Below are 26,897 nucleotides of genomic sequence, written 5' to 3'. Positions count from 1 at the left end.
TGATTTTGTCCTCTTGAAGAGATCAGCTGCATAATTTGCATGTTTAACATATACAGTGACAAACTGTTCTGAATGTACAAACCTGTGAAAGCTGTGAACAACCCTAAATTGGATAAGTAGTTATGAAAACAGATGGATGTTTGCTACTAACCATTAAGAATTCTTGCCCTGTGAGTGTTGTATTAACTCTCTTGGGTGTTTCTTTGCAGGCACAATTTTGCGGAAGCTTCCAAGAAAAGTGGATGTCTTGGAAGGTGAAAATGCTGCCTTTTGTGTTGAAGTAGAAAAAGAAGAGATGGATATACATTGGTACAAAGATGGCTTAGAGCTGCGTGAAACCCATCAGACCATTATTAAATCCTTTGGTCGAACTCACATCCTGGTTTTCGTCAACACAATGCCCCAGGACTCTGGCCTCGTGACTTTCCTTGTAGGCAGATCCAAGACTTCCTCTCAGCTAAGAGTGAAATGTAGGGTCCTCTGAAAATTACAGTGCCTTAGATACAATATTTGTCACAAAACTTGATCAATATTGAAGCAACATTGGTGCATGATGACTTTTTTCTCGTTTCAGCGGCCAGACATTGTCCACCTAGCTGTCCAGTGGCTGTGCAGATCAACACAGAGCGTGCTAATGCAGCTCTTCTCTCGTGGGTTCCTGCTCAGGACTCACGAAAGAATCCTCCCTCTGGATATGTGCTTGAACGCCAAGAGGTGGGCACTGGTTCGCAAGAATGGCTTCAGTGTCTGACCACCGATTCTGCAACCTCTGTGGAGATCCTTGGTGACAGTGTCCCTTGTGAGGCGGATTACCGCTTTCGTATTTGCAGCGTCAACAAATATGGGAAAAGCAATAATGTTGAATTCCCTAAAACTGTTCACTTAGGTAACGTTTATTTTACTACAACTAAACTAACTCAATACCACTTTTGCTATATGATTAAAAACTTCTTCTTTTTTTTCCAGTTCCTGTGGCCAGAATACAAGCTCCCTTACAGGATGCCTTGGTGCCAGAGGGGCAAGACGCCCTCTTCTCTATTGAGCTTTCTGCTTCAGTTATTGGTACATGGTTCTTAAATGGGACTCAGCTTCAGGAAGATGAGCGGTATTCCATGCGTCGGTCACGAGCACACCAATCTCTCCGCATTCGAGGAGTACGTGATACAGATAATGGAGCTGAGATTACATTCATTGCCTATGGCATCCGTGATTCTGCAGCACTGTACATTCAAGGTATGTCTGGAACATTTAGAAAAATGAAGACGAATTGCAATTGTAGAGGGCTGTATGTGAGCAAGCACACCTGTCAGTGTCTCACCCCAAAAACACCCCATCACTGTGGACATGTACCTTTCATTACACTCAGTGTTTTCCTTGTGTTTTCTAAAATTTGCAGCTCCTCTTGTCAAGTTTTTCCCATTGTCAGAGATGGATCGAAATAAATTTGTAGAAATCGGGAATCCCATTGTGCTCTACTGTGAGGTATCAGACCCTGCAGCTCTGGTGCACTGGTACAAGAACGGGGTTGAATTAAGATCTGTGGAAGGTCTTCATATCCAATCAGAGGGCACCATGAGACGAATTGTCATCCAGTCAGCAGAGTTATCACATTCAGGAGTCTACTGCTGTGATGCCATTGATGATGTCATCAGGTTCAATGTGGAAGTAGAGGGTGAGTAGAACAAGTTTCTTACATTGCGTTTTTTTGTTTAGTTTTTCGTTTTACAGAGACTAACCCTCTTCATTGTGACTTGTACCAAACATCTTTTTTATGTAAAAAATGCATGCTGTCTTCATTTGAATTATCTGATTTATTTTTTTACCACTTACCAACCCATTAAAATATCTAAATATCCATAGCCCCACCTGTGAGGTTTTCAGCACTCCCAGATGCTGAGAGGAACAAAACCATCCAAACAGGCTGCCCAATTGTTTTACAATGTGAGCTCTCAGATCCATCTGCCCAGGTGCACTGGTACAAAGATGGATCAAAACTCCATTCTCAAAGTGGGGTAGATATCATATCCGATGGCTTGATGAGGAATCTGATTATCCATTCAGCAGAAGTTTCACACTCTGGCTTGTACTGCTGCAAGACAAAGGGTGACACCATCACTTTCAATGTGGACATCAAAGGTGATTTGTTTTACCTCAAGTGATATGAAACATTAACGAGCTCCTACTCAGCAAAGCAACTAACTCTAATGACATTCTTGTATGTTGTCTGTTGCCTTTCATCTTAGAAGTGCTTAAGTGTACGCTACCTTTTTCAGTGTATTACAGCATGTTAGAAGTTGTCAGTAGATAGATTATGATAAATAATCTAAGTGGCATGAGGTTGATTTAAGGTTGACATCAAATCTAAACATATCTATAGCTCCACCTATGAAGTTCTCAGCTATTCCTGAAGATATGAGGACCAAGTCGATTGAAGCAGGCTGCCCCGTTGTGCTACAGTGTGTGGTGTCGGATCCCGAGGCCCGTGTGCTGTGGTACAAGGACGAAATACAGCTCATTTCAAGCTCTGGATTAGAAATCCACTCAGTGGGCAACACAAGGACATTAGTTATTCAGTCTGCAGAGCTGAGCCATTCTGGTGTGTACAGATGCACCACACAGGATGATACCGTGGAGTTTCAAGTGGAGATCAAAGGTGACTTTACACTTCTTATCTTTGCGTTCATTTTGTAACCCCACCCCCCTCTTCATAGATGCCACTAATAATCCCTGCTTCTACTATGTGGTTTGAAGGAGTGTTTCGTGCACATAACTTTAAAGAGCCGTTAACCCACTAGGTGATTACTATTTATATACATTGGTTTTGTGACTCCTGCGGCTCTCTGTGAATTAAAAGTCTCCAAAGCCCTTTTCATCTTCTGCTCAGCAGTTAAATTTTTGTAAGCTATCCATTTCCATGGCCTTGATTTTATTTAGCTGTCCTGCATTCCCAATGCTAGCTATACCAGTGACGTACTCTACTATCTTTGACGTTGAGAGAACCAAGTCACTCGAAGTGGGCAAACCTTTGGAGCTGGAATGTGAGGTTGCAGACTCTACTGTGCCCGTCTACTGGTATAAAGATGGTAAAAAGCTCATCCCACAGAATGGTTGGGATATACAGAGTAATGGCACATCAAGGAAACTCATTATCCCATCTGCTGAGCTCTTGCACTCAGGGCTATACAGCTGTGAAACTTCTGATGACACTATCCACTTCACTGTGGATGCTAAAGGTGATTTGTTTTTACAATTAAATTGTTTTACGTTTGGATCTAATTCTAAAGCTTTCTGGAGACTAGATATGACTAACATTGTGATATGCGTTTCTGTATGTCTGTGTTAAAGTGGTGCTTTGTGTGAAGTTGTAACTGTCCATGGTAAAATCAATGTGTACTGACTAAATGAAAAAAGCATAACCCTTGAAAATGCATTTCTTGTTGAATTTGAGATGGCAGATTACTTCCCAGTTTTGGGGAAGTTAAACTTAATGCCCTTTTCTTCATAGTATGAATATGTTCCATTAAGTCCATAGTCATAATATTAATCATTAATCTTTAGCTCCAACGTTGTCATTGTCGCCTTCGCTGGAGGTTGTGGAGACACAGTTACTTGAAGCAACGTACCCCACTGAACCAGCCTGTGAATCCTCAGACCCTGCTTTCCAGGTGTCAAAGCAGAGGGATACAGAACCTGATAGAGAGCCTGACAGAGAGCCTGAGTTTGAAAATGGAGGCATCAAGAACACCCTTGTTATTGAACCAACTCATCCTGCAAACTCTGGAGCATACTATTGTGCAACAGCAGATGACGTTGCCAAATTAATAGTAAAAAATCAAGGTGATTATACCTTTTCTGCAAATGTGGTTTCTGCTTCAGCTGTACTAACTCTCTGTGCAGCTTCTAGTAACATTTCTATATAAATATATAATGTATCAGTTTCTCTTTAAAGTCAGTTTCCCCCCCAATGATTGTCTGTAGTGCCACCTCCAACATATCTGCTTGATCCTGATGATGCGAAGGCCAACTCTGCTGAAGCACACTGCTCAATTGTTCAGCAATTTGAGATTTCAGATCCCGTTGCCAAAGCCTGTTGGTACAAAGATGGAACCCAGATCTACCCCAAAAGGGAAACTGACAGTGAATCCCAGAGAAGTAGTCAAAGCTTGCCCCTCCAGTTACAATATTCCTCTGGTGATGTGAAGTTTGGCTGTGAAACAGCTCATGATGTACAGTTAAATGAGGACATAAAAGGTGGTTCCCCTCATTGTACCTGCACAATTAAGAATCAAGAAATAAGTTAGATATGTAACGCTATCACCCAGCTCATTGTTTTCTCTTTGGCTTTGTCCAAACAGCAGAGCAGTGTCACTATCGTGATGAGATTGGTGAGATAGCTGATGCATCTACCCAATACACAGTGGATGGCAAAGGTGATTTGATATTTCAACATCAATCATCCATTTTAACCAAGCACATAAATGCCACTAACAATAGTGGTGTATTTTATTGTTAGCCCAATCATCTGAGGCATCTGTAAATCTTTTTTCCTTTAGAAAATTGCTCTGTGTCACATTGTCATCACTGGTTTCAGGTCATTTCCTGCTGTTTTTGCCTCTTAAATGGTTGATTAGTAGCTGTGTAGCTGCTTCTCATACTAACATATACGTTGTGTTTGTCACTTCATTCTTCATTTTAACAGTCATCTTTGCTTGTAACAAGCAACTTACAACTCTTAAAGTCCATCTTATGTCTTATTCATCACCAGATCCTCTCATTCACATTGCTGCCCTGAACGTCTCCCCGTTGCAATGACAACGAACTCTTGTCAAAGACAACAAAAATTAATGTACCATAGGTTTTTATGGTGCTAATGTACAGATTTGTGGTATGAGAATATTAGGAGTCAGTTGAAGGAAGACATATTGGAGCTCACTTTCAGACCAAACCTGGTCGATCTTCTTGTTTGTCTTTGCAATGGATAATCCCATAACTCCATGCTAACCCACACTGATGTAAAATTCTGTTATGAGAAGAAGTATTGAGACCATCAACCACTGAAAACCTTTCTTCTGTGTACATCACAATGCTTATAGCTACATCGCCAAGGCTCTCTTCTGACCAAGAGAAGAGCAAGTCCACAGAGGAGGCTTATCCTGTTGAAGTTATCCGGGTGTCCTCAAAATACAATTCTGGGATCTCCGGTGGCAAGGGTGGAGATACTGAGACATGTGAAGACCATTCCAGTCATACAACAACTTCTCAGTCAACATATGAATATATGTTTGACTGCACTGCATCTAAACAGCTGAACAAACTCTATGATGGTCAACAAATGGAAAAAGCCGAATGTCCAGTCTACCATGACTCTGTAAACCCAATAACAACTCAGTCTGACACACACCATCACACTACACAGCTCAAAGATACACAAGGTGAGGAATTCATTTACTATGTACAGCATACAGAAGCCCCATCTGAAGAACCTGACAATTCTTTGCAGGCAGCTGTTCTGACAGATGAGTTTTGCAAGTTTTTTCAAATTGCAACTGTTCAATCAGAGGAATCCACTTCCAAGAATCTAACTTTCCAATCAGAGGAGCTACATAGCTTAGGACAGACACCATCTGTCCAGTTAGAGCTAGGAAGCCTTCTACAGAATTCAGCTACAACATCAGAGCACAAAACTGACACCTTACAGATTTCAGTCAAATCAGACAGGATCTCTGAGTCTTTCAAAACTGCAACTCCACAGTCAGAGGATCCGATTGAATCCATAATCTCTGAAAGTTACAAATCAGAGGAGCCCTTTAAATCCTTACAGACTGTAGCTGTCAAATCAGAGGAACCATTTAAGTCATTGCAGACTGCAGATGTCCAGTCAGAGGGGGCCTTTAATTCCATGCAGATCCCAACTGTCCTTTCAGAGAAGCCTTGTGAACGTTTACAAACTGAAACTGTCTATTCAGAGGGGCCCGCTAACTCTTTATGGACTGCAACTGACCAATCAGAGGAGTTCAACAGACTCCTACAGAAATCTGCTGATCTGTCAGAGGGGCTCAGGGACTTCCCTAAAACAGCATCCCTTCCATCAGTGGATTTTTCTAACCTTAAAGAGGTAAAAACTTTCCAACAGGAGCCATACGACTTGCAGCAGTCTGCATATGTCAGATTGGATCATCCCGATAATACAGGACAAGCAGTTTCCAACGATTCCCTGTCCCTGCCAAGTCAGGAAGCAACAGTCCCCGCAGAGTTTTATCGCATCCTGGAGACCACGGAAGAACACGTAGACATCACAGTTAACTCTGGGAAAAGACATTTGACCAACTATGCAGAGCCTTGCAATATCAAGCAGACAGCAACTGTCGAATCAGAAGAGCTCTACCTCTCAGGGACACATGATGATTACTGGAGTGACAGTGTCACTGCAAATAAGGTGGCTGTTGAAGGTGATTTAAACGGTTAGCATTACCAAGCAAAAAATGAACGGGCACAATGTTGACATTGTGAAAAATGATTGAGATTGCCTTTTTTTGCAATCCTTTACATTTCGGCAATCTCTATAACTACTCACTTGACTTTATTTACACTAAAAGTACTTCAGTAGTTGAATTTGAGCTTGGGTGGTCTGGGAGAAATATTCAAAATAGAGCAAAGAGTAAATACATTAGCTTCGAATCCTAACTTGAATGCCCAGGTATCTCAAGTCTAACCAAAGACACATCTTGTTATATTACTAATAAATGAGGACGTATTTTTATTATGACCTATTTTAACTCTTAAGGTTTATTGGCATGACTAATCTTGATGTTAGAATTTGATTTGCTCTTTCCTTTTGTTTTTAAAGCTTCATTTCCGTTGTAGTCAGTAATAGTGATGCAATTTTCTCTTGATGTTACCTCAAACATCCCCAGCTCCGCCTGTGAGAATTACAAGACTTTGTGAGGCCGAAAGGAACAAGTCTGTTGAAGCTGGTGAACCCCTAACGCTGCAGTGTGAGATATCAGATCCTAATGGTGAAGTTACTTGGTACAAGGACGGAATAAAACTTCTTGAAGCAGCTGGGCAAGACATGCTGGCAGATGGTTCTATAAGAACACTGACCTTCCGATCTGCGACACTGTCTCATGCAGGGATTTACAGCTGCAAGACTACAGATGATGCAGTGCAGTTTCATGTGGATGTTAAAGGTGACAAAAGATGCTTTCACCTGTTATGCAAGTAGATTTTAGTGGAGGTTATTTGCATACAAATAAGTTTGCTTTACTCACAAAACGCAAGCTTTGTTTTTAGTTTCCTGGAAAAATATAATTAACATAAAGTAGACTGATTTAACATTTTCTCTGATAGAAAAAAAAAAATCAAGACACTTTAATATATATAAATGCAAATCCCTCTCACAACTGATTTAAAAAACTTCACTTTACTGTTATGATTTGCAATCTGCACAAAATGAGTTCTTGGATTAAGTTAATTTAAAAGAAAAATAAGTATTACAATAAATATGTAAAAATAACATTTAACTAGTAACCACTGTCATGTGCTTTCATGACTTCACTCTATGATGTCTGAGTCCATGAATCACAGAGACTGAAACTACAGCTACCTGTGTGGTGCACTCTGGGAGTTCTGCTGGGATGACATTTTTGTAGGCCAGCCTTGAAGTACGGCCCTGGATCCCTTCGTTAAAAAGTCAATTGGATTTCTCCAAATGCTTTTGGATTATCGCATAAAATAAGATCTGAGTAAAATAAAAATTAATGACACATTTGTTCAGCAGGATAATCTCTGCAAATTAATTCCAACTGTATGGTTTCTGAAGTGTAGGTACAATCTCAAAGAACTACACCATGGTAACATGACTTCTTAATACCAGTAAGCTACTGTGTCTGATGTGTTGATTTCGACTATGCTGTGACAACTTATACAGTCACACTTAGCCACTTGTTCGCAAATGCTTTCCTCAAAATTCACAGGTGGGGTAATTACTTGCATAATCTATGTTGCACAGCGAAACATTAAAATGTCTGCAGGTTGCATTAATTGCGCTAATTTTAGGCTTAGTTTTGACAACACAGCTCAGGGGACATTCAGGCTCTGTTTATGAATGGGAGATTTTAAACACAGTGCCATGCTCTATTTTATCTTTAAATCAAAATTAAAGAACTAAGGACTTTTTACAATTAGCTAAAGTTGCCTTAGAAAGACAGTGTGGCTTAATCTGATTTTAGATTTATTATCCAAGAGGAAGATAAGTAGTCTTTAATTTTGTCAAGCACTGAGGTAGCACACCGAGCTCCATAAGTCTGCGATCTTTTGTAGAGAAAATACTCTCGGTTGGCCGAACTAAAACAATTCCATAGAATGACACAAGTAACATTGCAAAGACAGCAGCAATGAGCCTGGCTAACTTGCAAGACTACTTCTAATATCAAGCAGTCTTGGAGGTTGAGAACATTCTCTTACAGTGTTACAAATGATGTCTACATGTTTACCAAGCTTCTGACAGACAGTAAGTACACTATATAATACAATGTATACTGTGCTGTGAGAAGGATGGTGGGTTGTTAGGGATTTAATTGCTGAAGTTCTTAAATTTCACTTACTAGAACAGTATTATTACAATTTAGGTCAGAACAGAGTATTTTAATGTTCAAGAAAAGCAAGTTAAAAAAAGGTCTTTGGCAAAAATGTATATTCTTGATTGGGGCTAATGGAAACAACTGTAGCTTTAATAGGGGTGCATTACAGCTCTCTGTGGGACATCACTGACATGTGAACTGACCAAACATGCCCAGAGATTCAGTATATTAACCCTATCATTAAGTCATAATATCCAATTAATGAAATCCTTGTCCCTGCCAAGACAGTATACAGAAGCACACAGCCATGGCGCAGGCAAAGGTATTATGACCCAAATGTCTTAGATGTCTTCACAGTTGGCCCCAAATAAATCTGAACTGCTTTGTCAGGTACCCAGGGTTTTAATTAGTACACTCACTCTTTGCTTGACTAAGTAAGGTGACTGAACATTGGAAAAATTCCAATTTTCCAGCCTCCTACTGTAAAGGCAGGAATTTCTTAAGGCTAAATCATCTTCTATACTCATACTGTAGACACAGACTGAATGTGTTAAACAAACAAACAAACAAAAACTTTTAAGCAATTATAAGCATAAACCTTTTCTAATTAAGTATACTTTATCATACATTTGCTGTCACTGCAGAACCACCTCAGTTGGGTTTTTTTTAAATTAATGCAATAACTTTCTTATAAGACCGACGACAGACCAGGTTTACTAAATGTATCTAGCTTCATCTTTCCTTACAAATACTAATTTTTAATGTAGTTTATTGATTTTATTGGAAAGCTTCAGTTTCAGGGCTTTGCTTTGCTTCTTTTGGTCCATTACAGTACATGTTTTATTGACCAGTTCTATTTTACATTCAATCCTGTAGCTCCACCTCTGACATTTTCAGCAATGTCTGAGGTTGACCAGAAAATGACAGTCATAGCAGGCTATCCCATTGCTCTACAATGTGAACTGTCAGACCCCACTGGACAAGTCAGTTGGTACAAGGATGGAACAAAGCTCCTACCTCATAGTGGAGTAGACATCCAGTCAGAGGGAAATTTGAGGAGTCTAGTTGTCTCATCAGCCGAGCGGGCTCACACGGGTGTATACCGTTGCGAATCAAAGGATGATGACATCCAGTTCACTGTGGATGTAAAAGGTGATGCTCAAAAAACTCTGCAGCGCTTTCATTGTCTTGCATTGCCACTAACAGGTTAACAGCAGGTGATTAAATCACGTTTTTCTAGTCACCTAACAGAAAATTGTTCATTTTCCGGCCTTCCTAATACACTACTCATGCCACGTTAAAAAGCAGAGGCCAACTGTAAGTAATTTTTTTTTATGTAACTTTAAAGAAAAACTACTCCCCATCACACCTATTCATGATGACCCCTTTTTTAACACTTTAATAAGAGTGGAATGAAAGCATATAGGATATCGTCACAGTAAACATCTCATTAAAAATGTGGTGTCATAATGTAGCTTCTGGTTAAGCATATCCGATATTTAAAGAAAACTGTGAGTTTACTTTATTCTTTTTAATGTCACTAATTATATGCACTTCTTGTACCATAAACACTCTTATGTCTAACCTGTACTTTTTGTTGGTTTCATATTGATTGTTGCTCTTCTAGACGTTCTAGATGTCTTTGAGTTCTTGTTTATGTTGTTTTGTCAAAAGCACCTTGTTCTTAAAGACCTGTGTCAGCTGTCTGCTGCTTTGGTTGAATTTAACTTCCTACTCATTTCTAACTGAATAAAGTGTAGTTTTGATATTTAAAGACACTTATTAAGACACTCTTTTGCAATTTTAAAAACCTACAGCCCTACCTGTGAAGTTCTCAGAGCTCCAAGAGAATGACCGGAACAAGTCCGTTGAAGAAGGCGCTCCCATTGTCCTGAGATGCGAACTCTCTCATGATCCCTCTGCTCATGTCGACTGGTTTAAAGATGGGGTAAAAGTCCTGCCACAAAACAATGTGGAAGTACAGTCAGATGGACTGACAAGGACACTGCTCATCCCTTCAGCTGAAGGTGCGGATGCTGGTACCTATGAATGTTCAACAAAAGATGACACTGTGACTTTTAAAGTGGATGTAAAAGGTGATTTATTTCTATCCTCATTATCGTCTTATGGTTCTTATTCTCTGTTGTGAGTGGCTGAAACATACTTTGATTTGAATGATCATGGGAAAATGGTATGACTGGCTGGACTGTGTTTTGCCTACCACAAGCGTCTTACCCAGTACCCTTGTTATTCTCCTCTTTTAGGCCGATCGTCACAGATCATGCCACTCCCACTGTCAGAAAAATACAAGCTGATTGCAGCTGGTTGTCCGATTATCCTCCAGTGTGAGGTCTCAGACCCTGTTGCCCAGGTTTCCTGGTTTAAAGATGATTTGGAGCTATTCTGCAAAACTGGGCTTGATATGAAAAGAGATGGCAACTTCAGAAAATTGATGATTCACTCTGCTAAAGTCTCTGACTCTGGTCTCTACAGCTGTAAACTTGCAGATGACACTGTGACATTCCATGTGGACGTCGAAGGTGATTTTCTTACATTCCCTTTCAGTTAAAGAGCTTGCAAGTGTGTGTTTGGGGTATTTTAGCATGGCCATAGTTACCATAGTTACCCTTAAACTAGGCACTTCTTTTTATTCATGCAGTTGAAAACACCTTGTGAAAAACCAAGTCTAATCCTAGCTGTGCTAAATTAACCAAACCTAAAAAGTCTTATTTTCACACTGCTTGTTAAATGATGCTCGGTCAGTTTAACAGCAGTCCTCTGCAAATCTTTTAATACTCCCCCAGCTACTCCTGTGAGGTTTTCAGCGCTTCCAGAGGTTGCGAGAAACAAATTTGTTGAAGCAGGCTGCCCAATTAAGCTGCAGTGTGAAGTCTCAGAGCCAACTGCCCAAGTCTATTGGAACAAAGATGGAGAACAGCTACTTCCAGAGAGTGAATATGAAATCCAAGCTAAAGAAAAACTGAGAGCACTGGTCATTCAGTCAGCAGAAGTCAGACACTCTGGGATGTACAGCTGTGAGGCCGCAGATGACCATATAGAATTCAAGGTGGATGTTGCAGGTGATCTAAGTATTTTGAGCTTCGTCAGAATTACTAACCGTCTATTAATACTTGGCTAATAGACTAGCTTAAACAACATTTTAATGTATAAGTTAGATGTATTAATGCTTGATTATGTACTTCGTCTTGTCTACAATGTTGGTGAACATCTTTATCCAAATTAAATATGTAAAATTTTGAGTTTCTGCTATGATTTTGATCACAGATAGGTAATTACTCACTTTTAAAGTTTCATCAACCCTGCTGCCAGAACCAGGTATCAGAGAAATAACACTGGCAGCTTGCTGGGAGGAAAAGAAAAAACAGCTAAAGAGCCAAATTGGTTGGCTTTTTAGCTGGTGGAGACCAAAACTGAGATTAAAAAAAAGAAAAGAAATTTAGATTTTTCAAGACATAAATGCCACTTAAATTAAATTTTTTATTTTGCTATGTCTGGTGGTGTGTCAGCAGGCAACTATTTACTAACATATTTCCCACAACTCTGTAAGATAATGCATCATATTCTCATCCTAGTGCATCACATACTGATGTGTTTTAGAGATATGCACAAGTTGTCTTCTGTCATGCCTTCACGCTCTGGCTGCAGTGATTTTGGACAGCTTTTAAAATATGACAAAATTCACATTTGGAGCTTGAAGGGATGGTGGTGGAGTTATGCTAAATTTCCACAGGATTCATTATTTAAAACATCCAGTTCCTGTCCAGGTAGGCTACATTTTGTAAATAGCACAAGGGCTCAGGAAACTGCTGAAAATGTTGAGAAACACATGTTGATCAGAAATGACGCCAGATTCGGCAAATAATATAAAATGATATAATCTTCATCTCTAATGTTTCCAAAAACACAATTTGATCAATTATAATACAGTATATAATACAATTTTGAAAAACAGATGCCTGTTTGTCTTTTGACTGTGTTTTGTCGTGTTTTTTGATTTACTGATTAGTTTCATTTTAACTTGCATTTTATAATAGCCCCAATCAAAGTTTAACACCATTTAAAAATGGCAAAAAATCCTATTTTGCATGTTTGGATCAATCAGCCAGAAGAAATGAGAGTGAGACAAAACATTTTTTGAGCATGCAATTTATTGAAAACAATGCTTAAACTGTAACAGGCTTTTTTACAGCTGATCAAAACTTTAGGACCACACTTCCAAAAAAAAGAAATCAAAGTTCCGAACATGAACTCAGTAATGAGTAGCTCCACTGTTATTGCTGATCACTTCAAAAATTCGTTGCAGCATGCTTGATGCAAACGTTTCCATGAGGTGAGTAGGAACATTTCTCCAAGTGGTGAAGACGGCCGCACGAAGGCCATCTGCTGTCTGGAACTGTTGTCCATTTTTGTAAACTTCCTTTACCATTCATCCCCAAAGGTTCTCGATTGGATTTAGATCAGGGGAACACACAGGATGGTCCAAACGAGTGATGTTATTCTCCTGGAAGATGTCCCTTGTCCTGTGGGCATTGTGTACTGTAGCGTTGTCCTTTGGAAAAACCCAGTCATTACCACACAGACGAGGGCCCTTAGTCATGACGGATGCTCGCCAGTGCACCTCCTGAAGCTCCATTGTTTCACTGAAGGAAGAAGCACCCCAGACCAGTAGGGCGCCCCCTCCACTGTGGCACGTAGAAAACATCTCAGGTGGGATCTGCTTGTCATGCCAGTAACGCTGGAAACCATCAGGACCATCAAGGCTAAATTGTTTCTCATCAAAGAATAAAACCTTTTTCCACCTTTCAATGTCCCACGTTTGGTGCTTTCTTGCAAAGTCCAAACGGTCGGTTTTGTGATGTTTAAGAAGATAAGGCCACCTCAGACATTTTCAGCTATGTCTGAGGTTGACCAGAAAGTGAAAATGACATCAAGGAGACGTTTTTTGTTTTTGAAGCCCTTCAGTCTCAGATGCCATCTGATGGTTATGGGGCTGCAGTCGGCACCAGTAACAGCCTTAATTTGGGTCGAGGATTATCCAGTGTCTTGAAGGACAGCCAATTGGATCCTCCGGCTCAGTGCTGGTGAAATTTTTGGGGTTTTCCATTTGACTTTTTTGTTCCATAACCCTCAGGATCATTTAAGCAGCAATGGTGTGCTGCGAGACCGACCACGTTCAAAAAGGGAACATTTTTTGCCTTTGCCATCAGAACGTCATGACAATGTGACTACCTGACAGAAAATGACAATGAATACACATTTTTGCACAGATTTGGCCTTTTAAAGGCATGTGGTCCTAAACTTTTGATCAGCTGTAAAACAGCCTGTTTCGGTTTAAGCATTGTTTTCAATAAATTGCATGCTCAAAAAAATGTTTTGTCTCACTCCCGTTTCTTCTTGTTGGCAATTATGGCTCTACTTGCAACCTTGTTATGATCCAACCATGCAAAATATAATTTTTTGCCATTTTTTAATTTTTTAAGTAACTTTTGATTGGGACTGTATGTTTAGGCACTGAACACTAATGGTTAGGTTCAGGAAAAGATCTTGGTTTGGAATAAAACCCTTTCTCAAAAGTTGCCATGCCCACTGAGAAATTATGCTTCCCATTGAGTTTAAATATGGTGCCAATGCATACTTTATGAGTGTCCATATGCTATGAATTTGAAGTAAGACCACTTTATGGGTGGAACCATAAACCCAGTGTGTCACTGCACCAACACCAAAGGACAACTTGTGGGTACCTGATAGATGCCCGTCTTGACACAACAGTATCTGACTCCCTAGGAATGAGAGAAGGCATACTACACTATTTTTACAAACTACATTGTAGTGCTATATGTTAAAATAATGGTGTGATTTCACTGTCAGCCAAACAACATTTGCAACATTCTGGAGCCAAATATCAATTAATTAAAATCACTGTTGGCATACCTCACCCTTGACTACAGAAACTGAAGTATGTTGTACAGTGTAGGATAACAAAAGCAAATCTGTTTACCATTGCTATCTGGTTACTGTTAATGAATTGAAAATCCTATAGCATGGGTTTGATTCTCAGCTGTTCCAGAGGCTGAGAGGAGCAATCCTCTTGAAGCAGGCGGACTGATAAAACCACAGTGCGAGATCTCACATTCTCCAATCCAGACCTGCTTGAATGAGGATGGAATAAAACTCTTGCCAGAATCGGAACTAAACGTTGATTCAGAGAGCAAAAAGAGGACACTGGTTATGAAATCGGCCACATCTTCATGCTCTGGCGTGTACAATTGTAAAACTGATGATGATTCAGAGTTCAACGATTTCTGTGTGGAGGTGAAAGGTGATATGATCTCCTTTGGCCATGTTTTCTTGGCAAATGTTTTAACTGTTCTGTTTTGTACACCTTCATGACCTCTAATACTTAACAAAGCAAAACCTGATCATCATTGTATCCATCATAGCTGATTTTCTTAAACGTCTAAACATTTAGCTGCTTTCTGTATACATGCTTTACATTTTAGGACAGCGTCTTCAGTGTCCAGCATGTATTTTGATGAACTTTTTTTTCTGCACACCTGTGTAAATAGTATTTCATCAGTGCACTGCTGTAAATATATTTTTACATCACTTCAAATGTGGCTTAACACCCACCAATGCTTCTGATGTCTGTGAGGAGTTATTATCTTGACAGCAAAGCTTAAAATCAGCATGACTAGGCTGTGAAAACCTCGGCATGAGCATAAACAATGAGATCTAGCTTCATGCAAAAACTTATTTTAGTATTTGCTTTGTTTTTGTTTTTTTCTGCAGCACCACCGGTAACGTTTGCTGATATCCCAGAGAGGGACCTTTTCCAGAGTGTTGTGGAACATGAACAGCTTGTTCTGTCATGTGAAGTATCAAGGTCTGATGGCGTTGTCAAATGGTACAAAGACGGAACTGAAATGCAACCAGCCAATAATGTTACAATCCAAGCAGAAGGCACCAAAAGAAAGCTGATTATACATTCAGCCCAACTGTCCGACACAGCTACATACACATGCCGTGTAGGAGACAACGTTTTAGTCTTCAAAGTTAACATACGAGGTAATAAAATACTCAAATACAACAGTCCAGAATTCGAAAATTAGTAAGTAAGTAAGTAAGTAAAATTTTATTTATATAGCACATTTCTAGATAAAAGATCACAAAGTGCTTCACAAGGTATAAAACAGAAGCAGTCCAAAGTTAACAAAATGCAATTCTAAAAAGATGTGTTTTTAGCTGTTTTTTAAAAGCAATCAATGAGTCTGCAGATCTTAAGTTCTGAAGAAGAGAGTTCCACAGTCTGGCGGCCATAGTGGCAAAAGCTCTATCACCCTTGGTTTTCAGCCTAGTATGCTGAATAACAAGTAGGCCCTGATCACAAGACCTCAGGGACCTACTAGGGACATAGGGCTGTAACAGTTCAATGATATAGGCTGGTGCTTGTCCTTGAAGAGCTTTAAATGTCAGAACCAGTATCTTAAAATGGACTCTGAATTCAACGGGGAGCCAGTGCAGCTGTATAAGCAACGGTGTCACATGAGAGTACTTAGATGTTCTTGTCAGAAGCCTTGCTGCAGCATTTTGGACAATTTGCAGACGCTCCAGGGAGTTTTTGTTTAGACATGTAAACAGTGAATTACAGTAGTCCAGTCGTGATGAAATGAATGCATGAATAACAATCTCCAGTTCAGTATGAGATACTATGGGGCTCAGTTTAGAAATGTTTCTTAAATGATAGAAGCAGGACCGAACCAGAGATTTGACGTGAACGTCCAGGGTAAGAGCAGAATCAAAGGTTACTCCTAGGTTCCTGATAGACGATTTCACAAATGTTGAAAGAGGACCAAGAGCATTCATTATGTTAGGTACATGTCTGTCTGGAGCACATACAAGGACTTCAGTCTTTTCTTCATTAAGTTGGAGGAAGTTGTCAGCCATCCAACCTTTGATGGTTTCTAAGCACACATTTAGAATCTGCAGCTTAGAAACATCTTCTGGTTTAAAAGACATATATAGCTGGATGTCATCTGCGTAGCAGTGGTAGCGGATGTCCTCAAAGGGGCTCAAAACATGCTGGAGAGGAAGTAAATATATTAAAAACAATAAAGGCCCCAGCACAGAACCTTGTGGCACACCATAGGACAGGGACGTAGAAGATGACCTGAACTTAGAGACCGCCACAGAAAAGTATCGTTCATAGAGATACGAGGAGAACCACTCTAAGGCAGACCCAGATACACCAACCCAGTATTTCAGCCTTTCAAGCAACATGTAATGGTCAACGGTGTCAAAGGCTGACGTGAGATCCAACATTAGGAGTACAGAACACTTTCCCGCATCGTTTTGCATCAGAATATCACTGGAAACTCTAAGAAGGGCTGTTTCAGTAGAATGAGCTCTACGAAAGCCAGACTGAAATTTGTCAAAGAGATTATGTTTGTCTAAAACTGCTGTAAGCTGCTTAGCCACAACCTTCTCTAATATCTTAGCAATTAACGGTATAAATTCTGTTGATTGTATCTACGTGTACAGATGAAGCTTCAATTACTTGTACTCTTTCTCCAAAGAACCTCCTGTGACGATAATCTATCCCAAGGAGGATGTCCACCTTGACCGTCATGTCCCCGATGAAATTATTCTGAGCTGTGAACTGTCTCGTGCCAGCGGTGTGGTCAGCTGGTATAAAGACGGTCAAAAGCTTCAAGAGAGTGAGAACATCAAGCTCAAGGTAGAAGGGCCTTATCGACGACTTAAGATACTATCTAGTGGAGTAGAGGATTCTGGAGAATACGTCTGTGATACAGCTGACGATTCAATATTCTTTCACCTAAATATCACAGGTACAAACACCTGACACTATAGATACTGTGTGTCTATGTGGGGATTTGTCACTGTTCCAAGAGAAATTAGCACAATGTCCTATTAGGCGGTTGGTATATTTAAATCAAACAAGTCAATGTCACGCGTCATCAGAACATGTTTTAAGGCTAAAATATTGATATCTAAATGGCCTCCCACCAAGGTAAGGTAAAATTAACTCTGGTCTGTCGCTCTACAAAGAGCTGAGAAATATTTTAACTGCTGCATACAGAAGCCTTTACAATATTGTGCAGTATTGTTTTAATTGAAAAGCTGGGTGATACCGTTCACTTTCAGAACCTCCAGTGAAGATTGTATCCCCGAGTCAGTCAGAAATGGAACTGTGTCAGCAGACCTCTGAGAGGATGGTACTAAGCTGTGAGATCTCACGGCCCAATGCAATGGTACGCTGGTATCGTGATGGACTCGAGGTGGAGGAGAACGACAATCTCATTCTGGAGGTGGATGGTGTCTACAGAAGACTTATTATACCTGAAACCACCGTCAAAGATTCAGCAGAATATGTATGCGACACAGCGGATGACTCCAAGACATTCTTTGTAAACATAGCAGGTAATAAAACTTAATAATAAGAAGGCTCTTGCTATGTCAGACTATATCCACTCTAACTTAAGATTCACTTAATACACAGAGCCTCCTGTTCGCTTCATTCGTCCTCGGAAGATGGCAAGTAGAGTAGAGAAAATGGCCGGGGAGACTCTAGTTCTAGACTGCGAGGTTTCAAGATCAAATGCTGAAGTCACTTGGAAGAAGAATGGGGAAGAAGTCGAAGACTCTAGAAACATCACAATCCTTGAAGATGGCGTCATCCGTCAGTTGACCATTCACTCTCTGACAGTGGAAGATGCTGGGCAATATGTCTGCGACGCAAAAGACGATGTAATGGATTTCAGTGTGATAGTGCAAGGTAGGTTAAGCCTCATGCCTGAATTATGCTTCTGGGGTTAATCTATGTAGAGCCAATGATGTTGCCCATGGAAGTGGCAGGCTGCATTGATGGTGATGTGTGGTTATATTTCTAGGAAGGTTATACTCTAAGGTTTCAGAAGGGTTTGTGCTTGTGACATATCTATGGTGTAGAATTAACACAGACGTACTGTCTGTAAACAGGCAACTGCTTGGTAAACAGCACCAAGCAGTTGCCTGTAGTGTGCATGAAAGATAGAGATTTGGCTGCAAACACTTTACATTTACACTCCAAGCAGCAGTAAAACTTGGAAAACATTGACAAAAGTAGGACATTATTGCTTTAGAAGGCACAGCTTTTACTTTGAAGGCAAATGGTTTCTAGACTGTTTCACTACCATTTGGGGAGTAGTTTGCGAGCGTATATAACTTGACTGTCCTGCAACCACTGGCTAGCAGTGAAGGAATACATATTTCCTTTGCAGATGGTCTGGCAATTATTCTGTTCCAATAAATGGAATGTTCTGTTTTCTTCATTTTCAGAATTACCTGTAAAAATTCTTGGAAAAACAGATGCAAAAACAGAAAAACAGTTCTTAGTATCAGATGACATTATTCTTGTATGTGAACTCTCAAGAGCCAATGCCTCAGTCAGCTGGTATAAAGATAACAAGCTTATTGATGACAATGAGCGATACTGCATCGAAGAGCAAGGTGTTTTCCGATCTCTGGTTGTCCTAAATGCTGGGTTTGAAGATTCAGGGGAATATACCTGTGATGCTGTGGATGATAAAATGGTCTTCTATATCACTGTCAAAGGTAATATTAATAATACTTAATACTAATAATAATATTAATAATAATACTTAACAACTTGTCTTTCCTTTATGTTGAACACAAAATGATAATGTGCTTGTTTTTGTTCAGAGCCTCCTGTGCAGATCATTGGAAATGCAGGCCACCCAGAGCATCATATACTGGTAGCAGGAGATGATCTTATTTTGGAGTGTGAAGTGTCTCGGCCAAACGCCACAGTTGAGTGGTTATGGAACGGCAAGATATTGAAACCAGATACTCGTGTAAAAATTGACAGCTATGACGTTGTGAGGAAGCTTGTTCTCTTTGGACTTCAGCCCTCGGACTCTGGAGAATACATTTGCGATGCCCTCGATGACAAATTGATAACAATTGTAGAGGTCCAAGGTAAGTTAAGATGATGTTCAAAGATGTGTCAGAATTTCATACGACTAGGTTTAATGATGCTTGCACTTGGAATTTCAAGCAACTTCTTTGTGAATGTATTTTTGCTCAGAGCCGCCAGCCAAGTTTCTGAATAAAAAAGCAAACAGCATCACAGCCTATGAAAATGAGAGCGTCACACTGTGTGCCATTGTGAGCCATGAAAGAGCAAATGTTCGGTGGCTGAAAGATGGCCAACTATTGAACGAGGAGAACATTCACATCTCCAGTGTGGGTAATACCCACAAGCTCACCATTAATCCTCTGCAGCTGTCTGATTCTGGAGAATATGTCTGTGATGTAAAGACAGATGAGATGTATTTCAGTCTTTTAGTCAAAGGTAGGAATTTGTCACTTAGAAAGAGAGGTCACATTTTGTTAAGTATTTGATTACAAATGTCAAAATGATGGCATGATCTAAAACTGTATTTCTTTGCCCAACAGAAATGAAGGTTAAATTTATCAGACAGTTGGAGAATATCAAGGCTCCAAAGGGAACCCGCCTTACGTTACAATGTGAGATCAACAAGCCAAAAGGAGACGTTCAGTGGCTAAAAAATGGCCACGAGATCTCTCCTAGCCGTCGGCACACAATCAGGGCTCAAGGTAGAGAGCGGAGCTTTACCATCCACCAAGTAATGGAGGAAGACGGTGGAGAATATGTCTGTGAATCCACAGATGACAGGACTTCAGCCACTGTCACTGTAGAAAGTAAGCCCATGTAAATCTTTAAGAGAGACAATATGCTGGCCAATGTGCAATTGTAACATATGAGCAAAGTTTGAGCTCACAATTCATATGAATATTTTTCAGCCCCCCGTATTATTGAGTTCATAGCAGAGCTTCGTAATGTCATCATCTGTGAAGGAGAAGATGCCGTTTTTAAGTGTGTGGTTTCACCGGAGGACACCAAGTTGGTGTGGCACTTAAACGGCAAGCAAGTAGCCCTGAACGAGCGCACTGTGGTTTCCAGCAATGGGCTATGCCACATGCTCTGCATCAACAACTGCATGGTTTCAGATAGCGGCAGAGTGACAGCTGATGCAGAGGGGTTGATTTCAGAGGCAGAACTACAGGTTCAAGGTGAGTTGCGGCCCCTGCGATTGACACTTTACCAAACAAATTTGTCTGAATGATGAGGTTAGAATATTCAACATTAAGTTTCCTTATCTTTCTCTGGTGACTATCAAGCTTCAGTGGAGTAGTTTACCTTTAATAGCATATATGACACATATTCCATGCAAACAACTTCAAACTATTGAAAAGGTGACTTTGACAGCTTGCACCTCACAGGTTCTCATATCAAAATTCCTCTGGTTACTGACGGAGACAAGTGGCTCAGTGGTTTTGGCGTGTATTGCACTGCAGGGGGTAAGGCCCCACAGAGCTTTTTGCTCATTCTCTGTGCTTAAACTTGCACCTTTGCTGGTTTACATATTCCCATTGGTTTGGGTGTGGCTTCACAGTAGACTTAACAAAAACCACATACACGACTTAAGCATACTGTGATGGAATAAAAGTGATGCAGTAAAACTGTTGACGCTGTTATATACTAATTCCTAACATTCACTTCAAGAGCAACAGGTGCTGTTCAGTAAGAAAATGACACCAGTTGTAGCTGAAGAATACAGTGAAGCAACTCTAGAAGTGGAGGTGAGTGTGGATTCGGGAGAGGTGCGGTGGATGAGGCAAGGGGTGCTAATCCACCCTGGGGCCAAGTATACCCTGAAGCACAAGGGCCGCAAACACAGTCTCACCCTCCACAAAGTGTCAATGTCTGACCGGGGCACCTACAGCTGTGAAACCCTTCATGACCGCACACAAGCCCAGCTCACAGTGGAACGTAAGTGCCCACGTGTTCTCACTATGCCCTGTTGTTGTTTGTTTACCACTGTTGCCGACAACCCCATCTCACGCGCAGCCTCCATCACTGCTTCATGTGAAGGCAAATTTCAATTAACTGAGTAAGAGTAATTTGAGTGACCTGGGGACCAGGTTGGCACTTGTACTGAAATATGATGGAATCCAACAGGTGATATCCTTACAGCCCAAGCTGACTTTCGGACCAGGGTTTTCTGTTGTGACGCAGGATCAACAAAGCCCTGATAATTACACATGGGCAGGACACACAAAATTCTGTTCTAAGGGTTAAATGCTTGATAATCAAAAGATGCCTCTGTTCACAGCCCATAATTTGATTTTGTAAACAAAATAGAAAATTCCTATGAATAAGTGTCATTTAACTTTCTCAAGAGCATTGAGGCCTGGCATACTGTAAAACGGGCATGTTGTGGTGATTAAGATGTACTTATGCTTGTTTTTCTTTGCAGATGCTTCTTGTGTTTCGTAGTCTTATGAACCACAGGCCAGTGGGTGAATTAAAGGCTGTTCTTTCAACACTAGTGTGGGTGGGAAGGGGAAAGTCGGTACTTCAGGCTGCTGTTGGCACCTCCTATGAATTTGGATCTCCTCCTATTGCATCTAAATTTACACCCTGGCCTTCAAAACTGAGGTTGTTGTCATCAGGTCTCCAAAATAAACACTCCTTTTTTTCCACAGGGAATGTGTGTCTGTGTTAGAATAAGTGAAAAATGTTGGCCCTTCCAAAGTGCACTGGGCTTTTGCATAAAGCCCAGTGCTCAAATGGCTTGTGTATGTGCCAGCTTGTATTGTTTAACCGCTGTGCACCAAAAAGACTCCACGCCTGTTCTCCGACTATAAAAGGACGCCATGTCTGCTCAGCGCTAAATGCCTGAAATGAAAATGCCTGTGTTAGGTTCCCAGTCTCTCAAACATGACTTTTCTCGCTTTGATGCCTCTGTAGCTCGAAAAATCACAATCAAGAGGGGACTGAGTGACATTAAAACCACAGAGAGGGAAACAGCTTCTTTCGAGGTAGAGGTGTCCCATCCCAATGTCCCGGGCACATGGATGAGAAACGGACTCAAGCTTAAGCCAACTAATCACTTCCGTATGAGCGCAAAAGGACAAGTCCACAGCCTTACTATCTCTAACCTGTCAGTAGAAGACACTGGCACCTTTGTGTTCTGCATAGAGAATCTGAAGACCTCTGCAAGGCTTGTTGTAAAGGGTAGGTACTTTTGAGAAATCGTAAAGAGAAGCAGCTTTGCGATAATGATTGCAAATTGCTCAACTGTTAAGCTCAATAATTATGTAAGTAATCCAGGCCAGTTTATTATGTACTTCCGTCCACAGCAGGCAAACTGCAACTTTACTCATTTTGTTGTGACCTTAAACTGGTAGCTAAAGTGGTCCACTCAACACTGGCCATGTGCCAATTAGTGGAGGCATGTAACAGAATGGATTGACAGCACTGCTACCATTGCCTTTATCTGGGCTCGTGTTACAAACACAAATTGGCCTAGCACAACCAAGTGAAAAGCAATGGCTCGGTTGAGTCTTTTCTGTCAGGTGTCATTTTAACCTCATGCTGTAAAATAATCCACTCCATACCCAGTCACTCAGTATGCATCATCCCTTTGAGCTCGGTATGAAATGCTGTGGATGACAATTGGATAAAAATGTCATCGCAATGAGTCCATATAAGTTACTCGTAAAGGTTACTTTAATTTTGAGCAGCAATGCCTTTGAAGAAATTTAAGCAGGATTTTGGTTGTTAAGTAATCTCTTTCTGCACCAGAGCCCCCAGTGACCATTTTCAGAAAACTGGACAACCAGAGGTTCCCTGAAGGGGCAGTAATCTCCATCGAGTGTGAGCTGTCAAGACACAACGTGGATGTGAAATGGATGAAGGTTGGTGATTTTTCTATTTATTCTTTACTGGCAACATTTGTGATACTGACAAAAGACCACAGAAAAAAACACCCTGAAAACACTGTTATTAAAAGTTTTTTTTTTAAAGTAATTTCCCAAAACCAACTCTTGATCTCTGCAGAATGTTCAAAGTAAAATTTTACTGCATTTGTTTGTTTTATTTTGTGTTTTCTTATAATTTTCAGGACGGGGCTGAGGTGAAGACCAGCAAAGACTTGCGCATTTATGCAATGGGAAGGAAGCGGTTTCTCCAGATCATGAAATGCCAAGTCAGTGATTCTGGCGTGTATACCTGCGATGCAGGAGATGCAGCTACATCCTGCACTGTGGAAGTCTATGGTACAGTCTACTGTGTAAAATGATACCGACTTGATGGCAATCAAGTATTAAAGCAGTTGTAGGTTTAAAAAAAACTGTTACTGGTCCTAAATTTATATAGTTTTGATAATAAGCGATATTATGAGATGGTGATGAGGTGTTTTTTGCAATAAGGACTTTACAAAAACTAGAATGATGACTTGCACTACTCACTACAGTGCCACGTCAAATGGTTTGGCATTTTTATTCAGAATTACTCAATTACTACCAAGGTCATCTTCTAAACTATGACCAGACACTGTTAGATGGCTTGGAACCTGAGTGCTACACAGCTGTAGCCGGTGTATTCAACAAGAATCACCTGTTGCTTCAACACTTATAAAGCCCACGTGCCGGATTATTAGTATCTATGCTGGTATAGCTGGACATTATACCATCAATCACCAATTATTTGCAAGGCAAACAAGCCAAGCTTTAGTTAGCAGTTAGCAATAACCTCACTAACTCCCTCAATCTCAGGATATTTTATTTAGGTGATTGGCTAAAGGCCACGCTGAAGCATTAGAGTAAATATGTTTTGCACCGTTGCTTGAAAAATGTACTTACTTGATGCTTTTTGCAAGATTCTTTGCAAGATTGTTCAATCTATTTGACAGAAGTTTAAAAAGCAGTGAGATATTTTTATCAAATGTCAATGCTCCCTTTACAGTTAAATTAGCTTTGCTTGATACAACTGCTATAGCTAGCGCTCCTGCTTCCATGTTTCTTTCTGCTTCTTTCTAATTTCATTGATGCTTTTAGCTTATGTTATCTAATGTCTGCTTACAGCTAAAACATGTTGCTCACTTAGTTATCAAAAAAGGTTGCTAGTTTGCTAGTTTCAGAGTTGGAGTTCTGTTCAGAGTTGTTACCTTTTTTGCACCTGCTTATTGCTAGCTTGTTTAATGAAGGAAATAGAAAACAGCTGTGTAGGTGTGCCAGGTGCTCCATATTTTTACATTTGCATATAATAAAGTTCTCTTAATGTTTAAGAAGAACACAGTGTGGATACCATCAGAATAATATTTATAGAGTCAGAGCTACATATAAAAACACATTAGTTACAAGTTTCTGTATTTGAGTAAAAATGAAACACTTAGCTATACAAAAATATTGTTCCAATAAAATGTTCATAATTGTAGCCCCAAAAGTGCTATTAGGCTATTATTACTAATTAGATTGGAAAGTTAATAAGTAATTAATGATTAATAATAAATTATTAGTACTGCTGGCTGTGGCTGGTAATTATGGCCATGTTGGTTTAGGAAAGAGTTGAAACTGCATTCTAGACCTGGCTTTCAGCTTTACAAACTTTTCAGCTTTACAGCACAATGCTGCCATCTGCCTGCAACATTTATATGTTCTGTGACTGCTGGATGTGTGAATGAGGATTCCACTGTAATCTTAAATATGTATATATATATATGTATACATATGTATTTATATATACATATGTTTTAAATTTGAATTCTACAGAGCGTGAGCTGGTGATCCTCCAGGGCCTTGAGGACCTGGACATCCAGGAGGATGAAAACGCCGTGTTTGTTTGTGAGATCTCAGTGGAGGATGTGCCGGGGGAATGGTACAAAAATGGGGAGCGGATACAGCCCACCAGCACCATTAAGATCCGCCAGGAAGGTTTGCAAAAACAAAAACAAACAAACAAACAAAAATACATTTTAGGCTTTAACCAGAAAGAAAACTTGAGAACTTGAAAAAAATTTTTTATAACAAATGTTTCACAATTTTTCTCATTTCAGGGACAAAACATTTTCTTCTCATGTGCAACGTGCGAGCAGAGGACTCTGGAGAGATTAAATTTGTGGCGAGGCACATTGAATCTGTTGCTTACTTGGAGGTGGAAGGTATTTAAATAATTACTAACTAATTAGAAAATAAACCATACTGGGGCAACCTGATGATCCTTAAGTTTTGGGGGGTTAATTCAATGGTTTTTGCTCAGTTAATCCAACTAAACAGGTTTCTTGAAAACCAACAACAGTAAAATTTCATTTTTTCAATGCAATCAATATTTAGCTTCACATTTCCTGTCTCTAGTGCATGTATTTAATAAATGAAATATGTATTTTCTAATCATTAAAGCGAGGTGAGGTAGGTTACGGTGTCTACCTCAGTGTGTTGTGATTTCAATAAGACCCATATTTAAACTACATTCCTTCCCTTTCAGAGCTTCCAGTCAGTATTGTAAAACCTCTGCAAGACAAGACGGCCCTTGAGAAGAGCCGTGTGATCTTGGACTGCACAGTGTCCAACCCCAGATGTAGCATCCGCTGGTACAAAGGCAGCAATGTCATCCTGCCCTCTGAACGCTTCGAGATCTGCAGCGAAGGATGTTATCGCAAGCTGATCATCCAGCAGGTGGCGCTAGATGATGAGGGCACATACAGTGTGCAGGTTGGAGATTATACTTGCTCTGCAAAACTGACAGTGGAGGGTAAGAGGCTTTTTCATTAAAGCTTAACATCATCGGTGCACACAAATGACATCTTACTAAAAGTTAGGTCTAGTTCTTTTAGCAGGATATTGTTATGTAGGCATGTACCACCTTTACTAGGTCTGTTTTTATTTCTGTGCCATTGACAAATGTCAGGACTTACATTTTTGTCACCCCTTCCCCCCAGAGTCTGTTATTGGAGCTGTAACAGGATAAAATCCCTCTCTTATAGTAGCAACAGCAAATACTGTGTGCATATATAACCAGATAGTGCCACCTACTGGAAAAGCAGAGTTACCACATGTAATTTTTTATTTTGTGAAAGGTGTAATATCAGGGCACATTTTTATATAGGAGTCAATCTGTTTTAATTTCACAATTACCTTGTTTAACTTGACCACGGGTGATATAAAGTAATGTTCATAGATACGTCCCCAAATTGGCAAATTAAAATCATCTACACTGACTTGATTCTACACTGATTTCATAGTGTAGTGGTTTACACATTTGCCTAAATCATGAAAGAGTCCTGTTTGAGAACAGAATGAGAGCACGGCCAGCAGAAGAACCCCTTGTAGGTTATTCCTGGGAGGGCAAATCTACTGTGGCGCTGCTTTGTAAATATGGGAACAGTTAAAGAAAGATTTTTTCAAAAG

At 40.1% G+C, this 26,897-nt stretch overlaps 1 protein-coding gene across 6 annotated transcripts in view; it reads left to right on the top strand.

The window, feature by feature from the left end:
• Positions 1-26,897, top strand: part of obsl1b (obscurin like cytoskeletal adaptor 1b) — a 41,415-nt gene that overhangs the window by 7,415 nt on the left and 7,103 nt on the right. Inside the window, exons 4-36 of one of the 6 annotated variants that reach the window (XM_025903784.1) lie at positions 210-470; positions 575-886; positions 967-1,233; positions 1,397-1,672; positions 1,861-2,136; positions 2,378-2,653; positions 2,958-3,233; positions 3,559-3,837; positions 3,979-4,251; positions 4,356-4,430; positions 5,094-6,461; positions 6,915-7,190; positions 9,459-9,734; positions 10,400-10,678; positions 10,847-11,122; positions 11,387-11,662; positions 14,662-14,922; positions 15,393-15,668; positions 17,177-17,449; positions 17,766-18,041; positions 18,121-18,396; positions 18,939-19,214; positions 19,323-19,598; positions 19,708-19,974; positions 20,079-20,345; positions 20,448-20,717; positions 21,211-21,477; positions 22,459-22,725; positions 23,296-23,408; positions 23,615-23,768; positions 25,263-25,424; positions 25,547-25,651; positions 25,975-26,241. In XM_025903784.1, coding sequence (XP_025759569.1) covers positions 210-470; positions 575-886; positions 967-1,233; positions 1,397-1,672; positions 1,861-2,136; positions 2,378-2,653; positions 2,958-3,233; positions 3,559-3,837; positions 3,979-4,251; positions 4,356-4,430; positions 5,094-6,461; positions 6,915-7,190; positions 9,459-9,734; positions 10,400-10,678; positions 10,847-11,122; positions 11,387-11,662; positions 14,662-14,922; positions 15,393-15,668; positions 17,177-17,449; positions 17,766-18,041; positions 18,121-18,396; positions 18,939-19,214; positions 19,323-19,598; positions 19,708-19,974; positions 20,079-20,345; positions 20,448-20,717; positions 21,211-21,477; positions 22,459-22,725; positions 23,296-23,408; positions 23,615-23,768; positions 25,263-25,424; positions 25,547-25,651; positions 25,975-26,241 — 9,375 coding nt within the window. The remainder of the gene's footprint in view (positions 1-209; positions 471-574; positions 887-966; positions 1,234-1,396; positions 1,673-1,860; positions 2,137-2,377; positions 2,654-2,957; positions 3,234-3,558; positions 3,838-3,978; positions 4,252-4,355; positions 4,431-5,093; positions 6,462-6,914; positions 7,191-9,458; positions 9,735-10,399; positions 10,679-10,846; positions 11,123-11,386; positions 11,663-14,661; positions 14,923-15,392; positions 15,669-17,176; positions 17,450-17,765; positions 18,042-18,120; positions 18,397-18,938; positions 19,215-19,322; positions 19,599-19,707; positions 19,975-20,078; positions 20,346-20,447; positions 20,718-21,210; positions 21,478-22,458; positions 22,726-23,295; positions 23,409-23,614; positions 23,769-25,262; positions 25,425-25,546; positions 25,652-25,974; positions 26,242-26,897) is intronic. The other 5 variants (XM_025903785.1, XM_025903786.1, XM_025903787.1 and 2 more) reach the window with 5 other exon arrangements.

The sequence above is a fragment of the Oreochromis niloticus genome, linkage group LG16 (genome assembly GCF_001858045.2).
Source record: "Oreochromis niloticus isolate F11D_XX linkage group LG16, O_niloticus_UMD_NMBU, whole genome shotgun sequence".
NCBI lineage: Eukaryota > Metazoa > Chordata > Actinopteri > Cichliformes > Cichlidae > Oreochromis > Oreochromis niloticus.
The sequence above is the reverse complement of the archived record's forward strand: the minus strand, read 5'-3'. Positions and strand labels throughout refer to the sequence as shown.